This window comes from Ixodes scapularis, unplaced genomic scaffold (assembly GCF_016920785.2).
Source record: "Ixodes scapularis isolate PalLabHiFi unplaced genomic scaffold, ASM1692078v2 PGA_scaffold6__148_contigs__length_123643588, whole genome shotgun sequence".
In the NCBI taxonomy this organism is placed as follows: Eukaryota; Metazoa; Arthropoda; class Arachnida; order Ixodida; family Ixodidae; genus Ixodes; species Ixodes scapularis.
The window spans coordinates 68,668,089-68,677,304 of NW_024609881.1; the positions used below are offsets into that span (position 1 = coordinate 68,668,089).

The 9,216-nt window shown below is 48.1% G+C and overlaps 1 protein-coding gene across 1 annotated transcript; it reads left to right on the top strand.

Moving 5' to 3' along the window:
- Positions 1–7,038: 7,038 nt before the first annotated feature.
- LOC115316930 lies at positions 7,039–8,281 on the top strand. The gene has a single exon (XM_029976451.4). The coding sequence runs from the start codon at positions 7,039–7,041 to the stop codon at positions 8,089–8,091; it is 1,053 nt and encodes a 350-aa protein (XP_029832311.3). The 3' UTR covers positions 8,092–8,281.
- Positions 8,282–9,216: the final 935 nt, after the last annotated feature.

Genomic DNA, 9,216 nt, shown 5'->3' on the forward strand with positions numbered 1-9,216 from the left:
GTATGCCTGCAGATCATCTCCAAGACCTGGTGATAGTTAGAGAGACGCATTTGCTGGGACGGGGGAAAGCAGGTTTTTGTTGATAATACAATTAATGCAATGGTGCAGGCGGGCTGGACAAGAATGACAAAAGTAATCACTGGAGGGGTTATTTTCTTTATGTTTTTGTTATTCTTTTAGGCTAGGTGACGCAAGCTACCGCCCGTTACAAAGGGTACAATCGTTATCATCAGAGCCGTATATGTAGAGAGTTTGGTCAACGGGAGGCGCGGGCGGAGCCAGGGCGTGCTGCAGACTCCGAGAGTGGGCTTGGCATGCTCTCTTGGACAACCAGAAGCGGAAAAGTATTCCCTAGCGGTAGTAGCGAGAAACAGTTCTGATTAGGGGTGTCGCGAACCGGCCGAGGTTCGAGTTCGACCAGGTTCGACTTTTTCGAACTTTTTGTAAAAATTTCGACGAACCTTGTATTGAGGTTCGACTCATGTCCGCATGCGCGACAGGCTGGCCAGTTGGCTTCGGATTGCATGGTGATGGCTAAGGGATGAATTAAGGGCACTGCTGATTGGTTATTTCAGTTAATACAGTACAAAAACATTAAGTTATTAACTTTTTCAGTGAGTAGAATTGGTTTCTTTTAATTGCAACTGTTTATAAAATAAAATAACCCTTTGCATAAAAATAAATTCTCCAAACCTAGACAAGCTTGTATCAAGGTCTGGCCACACTGTCCGCAAAGTCGAACCGGTCGAATCTGGTGAAAAGTTCGAAGGTTCGTCGAACCGGTTCGACCCAGTCGAACCCCGAAAGTTCGACCTAAAAATCCGGTTCGACGAAAGTTCGCGACACCCTTAGTTCTGATAAAAGGTCTATGTTCGTATATGGTTTTGATAAGCGCGTAAGAGTGAAGTGCAGTAACTCTTCGTGGTTGAAAACAGTGTGCACGTGTTGTTTTGAACTTTTGATCATGATCATGCAGAAAGATGTAAGAAACGAATGCGCCGCTCGACTCTGTTTTGTGCGGACAGAGTGTGATCGCTCGGACGGCAGATTCTTGGCCCTCGGCGCTGGGCGTAAGGATTATGTCGATCCTTCCGCTAGGCACACTATTCCACCATCATTTTGGATGAGTGTGATTGAAACATCACGTGTACCATATTTTCAGACATCGAGAGTTACTCCAATGCAGTTATCAGGTTTGTTTCTTGCGACCACCGCCAGGGTATTATTTCCGGCTTCTGGTTGGTCACATTGGAATTTCTGAAGACGCCCTGGAACACGCCCAGCCCGCGTTCGGCCAATGGCGCCGCTTCATTTCTCTCCTATACTTCCAAACGAATGGCCAAACCACTGATCTCTATGACAATTGCTGGATCGCGCTTCCCCGCTTGTTCACTGCAGCGCAAGTGAAGCCACCGGGCTTCACTCGCTTGGGATACGATTTGCCGTTTTTGCTAGCCTTTGCTGCGGTTTTCCAGCGTGCTGACGACACGTTTTCTACTCGTTCGTCGTCATTCGCCGAAGAAGTTTTTTGAAGACTCTGTGTATTGTTGAGACTTGCCGTTATGAACACGTGGAAAATTTTACGAAAGTGCAGTGTCGCAGGAAAAAGGCACAATGCGTCGAAAGGAAGGGCTGGCGGCGTGTTCAAAGGTTCCTTGGCACGCCGAAGTGCCGTGTCTCTGTGCCTTCGCACGCTTGGATACCGACCAAGAACCGACGCCGTGTGTATGTGTTCAGCGAGTGCAGTGTGCGTGAGGCTGTTCGTGCCTCTGGATCAGCGTCTTTTCCTCTCGCGGTTTAGGAACGAGCTTAATCCAGCGTCCACTAGCGACGGAAGATGGGGAGAAGGTACGTCTTTTTTTCGTCCTTAGACGATTTACACAATACCGTGCACAACAGCTCCTCATCACTGATCAGTGCTGGCTTATTATCAACCTACTTAATTGCACTTGACGTTTGAGCGCGGCTCGCCTAATTGTAATTGGTCAACAGATTGCACACGACCATATCGGCCGCGCTTCAAAGATTTTCATACTCGCCGTCTTGTACTTTTGCTTTCGAAAACCCCCCTGGCTCCACAACGTTGCCCTATTCGTGCTCCCACGGAATCTATTAGAGTAGATTTGGGACATAGCCATGGTTAATATAGTACATAAGAACAGGTACAGATCTCCCCCTTTTATTGATAGCAACTCACCGGAACAGCTGGACGATCCAGAACTCCGTGGCCGATATATATAAATGATCTAAAGGCATCTACGCGCGACACACGTTCAGAACTTTGGCGCGGCGTCAATTCTTGACCGGTATCCAAGCGTGCGAAGGCACACAGATGCATCACTCGGCGTGCCAAGGAAGCTTTGATCACGCCGCGACACCGGCGACACGTTTTCGACGAGTTGTACCTTTTGATACGGCTTCACGCACATTGCACTCGCTAAACACATTCACACGGCGTCGGTTCTTGGTCGGTATTCAAGCGCGCGAAGGCACAGAGACACGGCACTTCGGCGTGCCAAGGATGCTTTGAACACGCCGCCAGCCCTTCCTTTCGACGCGTTGTGCCTTTTTCCTGCGACACTGCACTTTCGTAAACTTTTCCACGTGTTCACAACGGCGAGTCTCAACAATACACAGAGTCTTCAAAAAACTTCTTCGGCGAATGACGACGAACGAGTAGAAAACGTGTCGTCAGCACGCTGGAAAACCGCAGCAAAGGCTAGCAAAAACGGCAAATCGTATCCCAAGCGAGTGAGGCCCGGTGGCTTCACTTGCGGGAGCGGCAAGCGCGATCCAGCAATTGTCATTGAGATCAGTGGGCCAAACTCTCTACATATACGGCTCTGGTTATCATCAGAGCCGTGTATTGAGAGAGTTTGGTCAATGGGAGGCGCGGGCAGAGTCAGGGCGTGCGGCAGAGTCGGAAAGAGGGCTTGGCTTGCTCTCTTGACCAACCAGAAGCCGAAAAGAATCCCCTAGCGGTGGTAGCGGCAAACAGTTCTGATCAAAAGTCTATGTTCGTATATGGTTTTAATAAACGCGTAAGAGTGAAGTGTAGTAACTCTTCGTGGTTGAAAATAGGGTGCACGTGTTGTTTTGATCATGATCATGCAGAAAGATGTAAGAAACGAATGCACTGCGCAACTCTGTTTTGCACGGACGTTCGGACGGCAGATTCCCGGCCCTGGGAGCTTGGCGTACGGATCATGTCGATCGTTCCGCTAGTCGCACTCTTCCACCATCATTTTGGATTAACGTGATTGAAACGTCACGTGTACCATATTTTCAGCCATTGAGAGTTACTCCAATGCAGTTATCAGGTTTGTTTCTCGCGACCACCACCAGGGTATTATTTCCGGCTTCTGGTTGGTCACATTCAAATTTCTGAAGACGCCCTGGAACACGCCCAGCCCGCTTTCGGTCAATGGCGCCTCCTCATTTGTCTCCTATACCTCCCAACGAATGGCCAAACTCTCTACATATACGGCTCTGGTTATCATTTATGTATCCATCCATTAGCTAAGCAGGTGGTGAAGAGTAGAGAACGGTTGTCATAAACGGAAGAATTATTGGGAGAGCTCCATAATGGTTTTCGTAAGGATATAATATAATTTGTACGCTGTCTGTTAATCATTCTAAATAGAGCTCGGTGCACTGATGCTTCTACACGTTCTCACTTTCTCCTTTCCCGAAATGTTTCCAGAATCCCGAAGCGGCGGCGACTGCGGTTTCCGTGCTGCTGTGCAAAAACGTAAAAATAAAAAGGCTAAAAAAAAAAAAAAAAAAAACTTGAGTGGGGAGAAAAAAAATTCGAAACCCAATTTGTTTCAAATATTAACGAGCCTACTGAGCTAAGTCACTAAGCAACATACATTAAAATTGGCATTAATCACTACGTAAAATTGAAAAAAAAAAATATCTTTCACACGTCATTTCATCGAGATTTCGCTTAATCCTCCACCTGGACGGCGGAGAATTAAGCACACTTTGCCATTTAAGATTTCTTAGTCCATAAAACGAAAAAGGAACTGTGCGGTGACGGGGCAAGGAAGAAATTTAGAGGGAACACGAGCACTCGTGACATGTCTGCTGCCTCTCTCCGACGTCAAGCCGTTTGTATGCGAAGAGCAAGTTCGTCTGCTTTTTTTTTTTTTTTTGCAGGGGTTGTGGTGACGTCAGAACGCCGGGATCTGATTGGCTCTGATTGAAGTATAGTGGGTAGACTTCAAAGCAAGCTGCCCTTGAGGTCTCTCTACTATTCTTCAGTTAGAATCAAGCAGAGCTTGGCGTTTCGAACAGCCCTTTCTAAAGAAGCAGACGAAATTGCCATAAAGCATGCACTAAATGAGCATTGTCCTGTTGTTCAGTGTGTATTCTGCAGCGGTATGGCTCTAAATATTTCGAATGTGTCAAAATTAAAATCCGAAAACTTTAAAACAGACAAATCAGAACTTACTGCTCCCTGATATTTGTTCGTGTAGTACGTGCATGCACGTAAACAGTCCAATTTTTGTGTCATCTATCGCATATTTCCAGGTTGGGACTTGTATAACGATCAACCGAGTCTCCGCTACTACACCACCATATATATGATGTACATACTTTCGTGTAATATAAGATCATAATTGAGGAACGGTGGCTGCGAGTCAAGCGTTACAGAAAACCCAATACAACGTTTAGTACGATGATGCAGAGTATGGCTACTGCCACATGCGTAGTCAAAATCCTGCCAACTGGACAAGGCTCTCATAAACATTTAAGAATCATAAAAGGTAATGGCACTACCGCGAAAACTGGCGAAAGATTGCTCGATTTGATTTGCTGAGACAAATTTTCAAATGTTTTCAAAATTTAAAAAATATAGCTCTTTTTATTTGTATATTTTTGAAACTTGGAGAAATTGGTTCTGCATTGTGAAACTTAAAACAGCACGAAGACGGACGAAGGACGAGTAGATGCATTCAGACACAGCGCTCTCTCTGTGTGCCTGTCGTTGTCCGTCCGTCGTCGCGCTGTTTTTAATTTCACAATTTTTTTTCTTTTCTGTTTTCAAATTTTTTGGAAATATTGCATCCCTGGTGAGAGACGGTGGGGAGGTCAAGAGAGAGGGAGAAAAGGAAGGGAGCGACAGCGCGTCTTTCCATAGATGGCATGGTTGTGCGAGAGGCAACAGCAATGGGGAGCTAGAGCGATAGTTCGGCTGCGATGGGGCGGAGCGTGACCTGTAAGCAATTTTTTTATTGTTTTTTTTATTTTTTTTTGCGTATGGAGGATGCATTGCGCCAGAAAAACTTCCGTAAAAAAAAAAAAGCAAATGTACTATAAATTGTGATTTTCTTATAAATATATATGATCGACTGACATTATGCTCCCAAATATACTATAGTTTCATAAATATATGAAGCTATATATCGACACGTAGACCTGCCTCACGTGCGCTCGTAAAGTCTGTACAATGCACGTCAAACACCCCTGTTTAGCAGGTTGTTAAGTAACGAAGGATTTTGTTAGAAATAAGTAAAGTTTGTTTTAGAAAAGTCTATCTTTCTACAGTTGCGTCGGCATCGTTTTATTTTTTTTAGCTTTCTTTGTGAGTGTCGGCGTTTTGGAGGGAGCATTTGCGGGGGCAGAGCGGCCGGGAGTGGGGAGCGGCTTCCCCGCGGTCGTTAAGAAACGTCTCAGGTTTCGGTAGTCCGCTCGGACAGATCCCTTCTTGCAGCTGGTTGTGGCTTTTAGCCGAATGTGCCTGTATATAGAGGGTTTCGCCGCTTAGTGTAAAATTGTCGCTTTTTGCCCGATGCAATAACTTAGCGGTTGGCGCCAGTCAGACTGGAAAAATTGCAGAGAACAACCCTACAAGGAATTTAGGTTTGACGGTTACAGCGACAGGATGACAGCTCGCCGACCATTGGACGACAGTGTACCACGTGGGAGTGGTGAAATTTGAAGTGATTGGTCCATCTCTGGAGGGAAAGGAGGCATCTACGAGGCTAGAAAAGGGCTGCCGAGAGGGTTCTCGGGGTATTCGGCTCTTGAGACTGGGGACTAAAGTACGGGGTTTTAATTTTGGAAGTTTTGTATATTACCGTTGACTTGTCGTTTTGTTTTGAAAATAAACGTGGCCACACTGGCCACCGTAAACCTACCGACGTTGTAATGTGTCCAGCGGGATCGAACAACTTTTAGTTTTTTTTTTCTTATTCGACTTCCCGGGGGACTACCATCGGGCGAACATCATCATCGGTCGTCACCATCCTGACCGGGCCCCTTCCCCCTCGGAAAGTTGACTGGCGCAGTCGACAGGATCCTGCTGACTTCCTGCGACGGGCGGTGAGCGAAAGCGACGGCATCAACGGAGGCAGGCGGAGCGTACCTGGGCTCTATGCGACAAGTGTTTCGTCTGCTGGATTGCGGACAAGGGTCGCGTCTGCTGGACTGCGGACAAGGGTCCCGTCTGCTGGACTGCTGACAAGGGTCGCTCCTGCCGGAGTGAGGACCGCGGCAATATCTACGTGAGAAGCCCGGGGGGGGGTACAGTTACCCAAAGAAGTCGTCTGCTGGACTGCGGACAAGGCTCGCTCCTGCCGGAGTGAGGACCGTGGCAATATCTACGCGAGAAGCCCGGGGGGGTACAGTTACCCAAAAAGGAGTGGTGGCAGCTGACAGGTGGTTCTGGGCGTCAACTACGTCGGAGAACAGGACGACCTGTGGCTTCACCTGCGGACCGGCGAAGCATCTTCAGCGAGCGGCGACAGAATATCGGGGCAAGCCTCAAGAGAAGAGACGAGATCGTCGCTGCAGTGCTGAACTTCGTTGTGGTGCCGGAAAATTGTCGTTTTTGTTTTTGTGTGTGTGATGTTTTTTTTTTCTTCTTTTCGGTGAACGAAGAAGGAGCTGAGACTTCCAGACGACGGGCATGATCGCCAGGCCGAGTGGGGACACTGCGGCAAGTGGGTGGCGGCGACTGGAGGAGCAGCTAATTGGATTTTGCCAGGCAACAGTGGGTGAGTCCCATTCCCGTTTTCTCCGAGGCTCACCATGACCAGAGAGACTAGATCGAAGACCCCAGGGTCTTCCCTCAGTGGCGCCAACTCGGAACCAGACGCTGGCACCAGTGAGGGAGGGCAGCACACAGATTCGAATGACCTTAGTGCTGAGATAACACTCATGAGACTAAAGATAGAACTCGAGAAAATAAAACTAGAGCAGCTCAAAATAACGGGGCAGCCTCATGAAGAGAACACTCGGGGTACGGGGGGAGTCGGACGGTATGCAAAGGAGCTACGTGCGGTGCTGGCGCCAATGCCCGAGACGGACGCATTGGTACCTGCATGGTTTAAAGGCGCTGAAACAATGTTGGCAAGTTGTGAGGTTCCACAGGACCTACACGGGGCACTCATCCTGCCCTTTCTAAACGAGAAAGCAAGCGCCGTTGTGGCAAACAGAGCAGAGGGACGGGTATTGCAGTACAAGGAGCTACGAGACATTATCCTCGACGAGCTCAGGATGACTCCGGATGAGTATAAGCGGAGGTTTCATGTCGCACGCAAACAAGAGGAGGAGTCGTGGGCACAGTTCTCTACCGATCTGAATACCATGTTCGGGTACTACATGGAGAGCCGCAAAGTAGAGACACTAGATGATCTAAGGCAGCTGATCATTTCAGATCGGCTAAAGCATGTCATGTCGGATGATGTCCGGGCCTACGTACTTCAGAATGAAACCAAAGAGTGGCTAAGGCCAAAGGAAGTAGCGGAACTTGCTGAGAAATTCGAAGAGAGTCACGATCGAAACTGGGAGCCCCAGAGGGCGGCCGAGGAGCCACAGGTGAACATGCGGGGTGGGCCTGCGGAAGTTGGGGGCGACCAGCGAAGGGTTGAGAAACCTCGACCGCAAGGGTGCTTTTCGTGTGGGAGGCTGGGGCACCTGAAGCAGAACTGCCCTGGAATAGTGCATAGAGCCGTGGACTCCGGGAACAAACCGGCCTCCGCGTGTCTGGGTGCGGGGGTAACACCTTTGCCTCGGTCACGCGAGACATTTGAGACGACGGGGACGCGCAGGCATGGAGAAACAGTTTCGGGTATAGGCTAGGTATAGCAAACCTTTTTTTTTTTTTTTTTTTTCTGTTCGCGTTTGCATTTTCTTGGCTGTAGCCAAGGTTAATTTTTGTTTTCTGCTTTTAGGTAAATACTGGTCATGGTGGAATCTGGAACGTACGGGTTTGGGTCTCACCGGACTGTGTTTGCTTGTGTGTTTTTTTTTTTTTTTTTGTGTTGTTGGTTTTCCCTGTCGCCCAACAGATTATTTTTTTTTTTTTTTTTGGCAGGGGGTATAGCTCCTTTGTTGTTGTTTTGTTTTCGTATGCTACGCGTCTGTCTCGAAAAGGGGGACAGATGTTGCGCGAACAGCAAGTGTACTTGCAACATTCTTGGTGGGGAGGTGTTAAGCAACGAAGGATTTTGTTAGAAATAAGTAAAGTTTGTTTTAGAAAAATCTATCTTTCTACAGTTGCGTCGGCATCGTTTTATTTTTTTTAGCTTTCTTTGTGAGTGTCGGCGTTTTGGAGGGAGCATTTGCGGGGGCAGAGCGGCCGGGAGTGGGGAGCGGCTTCCCCGCGGTCGTTAAGAAACGTCTCAGGTTTCGGTAGTCCGCTCGGACAGATCCCTTCTTGCAGCTGGTTGTGGCTTTTAGCCGAATGTGCCTGTATATAGAGGGTTTCGCCGCTTAGTGTAAAATTGTCGCTTTTTGCCCGATGCAATAACTTAGCGGTTGGCGCCAGTCAGACTGGAAAAATTGCAGAGAACAACCCTACAAGGAATTTAGGTTTGACGGTTACAGCGACAGGATGACAGCTCGCCGACCATTGGACGACAGTGTACCACGTGGGAGTGGTGAAATTTGAAGTGATTGGTCCATCTCTGGAGGGAAAGGAGGCATCTACGAGGCTAGAAAAGGGCTGCCGAGAGGGTTCTCGGGGTATTCGGCTCTTGAGACTGGGGACTAAAGTACGGGGTTTTAATTTTGGAAGTTTTGTATATTACCGTTGACTTGTCGTTTTGTTTTGAAAATAAACGTGGCCACACTGGCCACCGTAAACCTACCGACGTTGTAATGTGTCCAGCGGGATCGAACAACTTTTAGTTTTTTTTTTTCTTATTCGACTTCCCGGGGGACTACCATCGGGCGAACACCATCATCGGTCGTCACCATCCTGAC

What these genes read in the sequence shown, in the direction of transcription:
- LOC115316930 (XM_029976451.4), top strand. Translation starts at nt 7,039, where the DNA reads ATGACCAGAGAGACTAGATCGAAGACCCCAGGGTCTTCCCTCAGTGGC.